The 1,784-nt window shown below is 47.4% G+C and overlaps 1 protein-coding gene across 1 annotated transcript in view; it reads right to left on the bottom strand.

Moving 5' to 3' along the window:
- Positions 1 to 329, bottom strand: part of LOC117952515 (trace amine-associated receptor 13c-like) — a 1,730-nt gene extending 1,401 nt beyond the window's left edge. Inside the window, exon 1 of the mRNA XM_034884880.1 lies at positions 82 to 329. Within this exon, the coding sequence (XP_034740771.1) occupies positions 82 to 248 (167 nt within the window). The 5' untranslated portion in view covers positions 249 to 329. The remainder of the gene's footprint in view (positions 1 to 81) is intronic.
- Positions 330 to 1,784: the final 1,455 nt, after the last annotated feature.

Below are 1,784 nucleotides of genomic sequence, written 5' to 3' on the forward strand. Positions count from 1 at the left end.
TAAACCTAAGGAAAGATATAAGTGCTTGAGGTTACCGCTCTTAAGCTGGCTGTATGGCCATGACTGTGGCCATCACACTGCCTGAAGTGGGAGATTGAGATTATGATGAGCAGGTTGAGAGCCACAGTGATCAGAGAGATGGAGTAGAACACAATGGTAAGTGTTTGGGGCCAAGGAGACAAGGGCTTCCTGCAGGAGGTGTTAGGGAACTGTGGAAAGCAGAGCTGGGCTCCGTCCTCAGCCTCCATCTGCAGAGATCTGCAGATAGCTGCAGCTCTGGCAGCTTTCTGAACAAACCTGAGTCATGTAACTGATTTATCTCTCTCTCATTCTCTTCATCTCCTCCTATTACTCAGTCCCTGTTTGACTCTGATAGCCCTCCTCCTCACTCTGCACATCCCACCATCATCTTCATCACTCTCTCTGTAACCCTGCCTTTCTCAATATCTCTCTATCCAATCTCTCTTCTGTCTTTTTCAATCATTTTCTACACTTGTTTTCTTTCCTTTGTCCTATTTTTAATAACTTTTCATGTTTCTAGAACAGAAGTCTGGCATTTCCAGTTCTGTCTCTACAGCCATGTGGAGTAAAGTCTGGCTACACCACAGATGCATTCGGGGAGAGAAGAAAAAAACACTCAGGGTTTTTCCCATTCCAATCACAATTGTCTCTGGAGGCGCTACACTCTGGATGAAGTGATGGTGGCTCTGCTAAAGAGTCTCTGGAAATAAATAGTTTTGGTGACACATTTCACCTGGCAAATGAAAACGGCACATACAATAATAAATGAAGTGAAATCACACAATACCTTATTGTGAGCTATTCAAATTAGCTGGGTACATTTTTGTACATTATCTGCTCTTACCAGAGTACCGCGATATGTCCTTTTTCCATGGCAATCCCACTGACAGGCCCAGAAAACTCTGCTGGATGACTCGAATCAGCCAGCTGAAGACCAGCAATGTTTCCTCACTAGAAGTTAGCTGAGTGAAGCACGGTGGCTAAGCTGTGTCGTTCTCACCAGCTGACCAAATATGGTGACTTCTTTCTTCAAAATACCAAGATAAAGTTGGCCTAAATGCAAACTACTAGCTTCAAAAACGTATCAAACCAAAGTGGGGTTGCCCACTTCCCCTGAACAGTTTTCTTTTTATTCTACTGCTATGTGTTTGGTGGCTATCTCCAACAACAAACAAAAGTTCTTGGAGGGAACCCAACAGGCCATCTTTTCAGGGAGCCCTCGAGGTTGTCGACATGGTCCCCAACGCTGTGCACAACTTCTCCTTACCCTGGCTCCTTCGCTGGCAGGCTGTCCAGAGCATGTGGTGTCCAGTGGACTGGACCACGAGTTGTCCAGTGGACCGGCGCACGAGTTTTCCAGGGGACCAGTGCACGAGTTGTCCAGGGGACCGGAGCACAAGCTGTCCAGCAGACCGGTGCACGAGCTGTCCAGTGGACCAGAGCCCTCGGTGCTGTGAAGCGTTCCAGAATCTCTGCTAATGTGCAGCCTTCCTGAACCTCCACTGATGTGCAGCCTTCCTGAACCTCCACTGACGTGCAGCCTTCCTGAACCACCACTGACGTGCAGCCTCCCAGAATCTCAGCTGAAGTCCAGCCGTCCAGGGTCTGGCCTTCGAGTCTTGTTAGTCCTCATTACCCAGTGTATTTAGTCCCTGTTCTGTCTAATTCTCTAGTTGGATTCTTACATTCTGTTGCTGTTTGTGTTTGTTGCCATAGTGTGTCAGTTCTCTGTCTTTTTCCATGCTATCTTCTCATCCGTGGAG

The sequence above is a fragment of the Etheostoma cragini genome, chromosome 11 (assembly GCF_013103735.1).
Source record: "Etheostoma cragini isolate CJK2018 chromosome 11, CSU_Ecrag_1.0, whole genome shotgun sequence".
NCBI classification, from domain to species: domain Eukaryota; kingdom Metazoa; phylum Chordata; class Actinopteri; order Perciformes; family Percidae; genus Etheostoma; species Etheostoma cragini.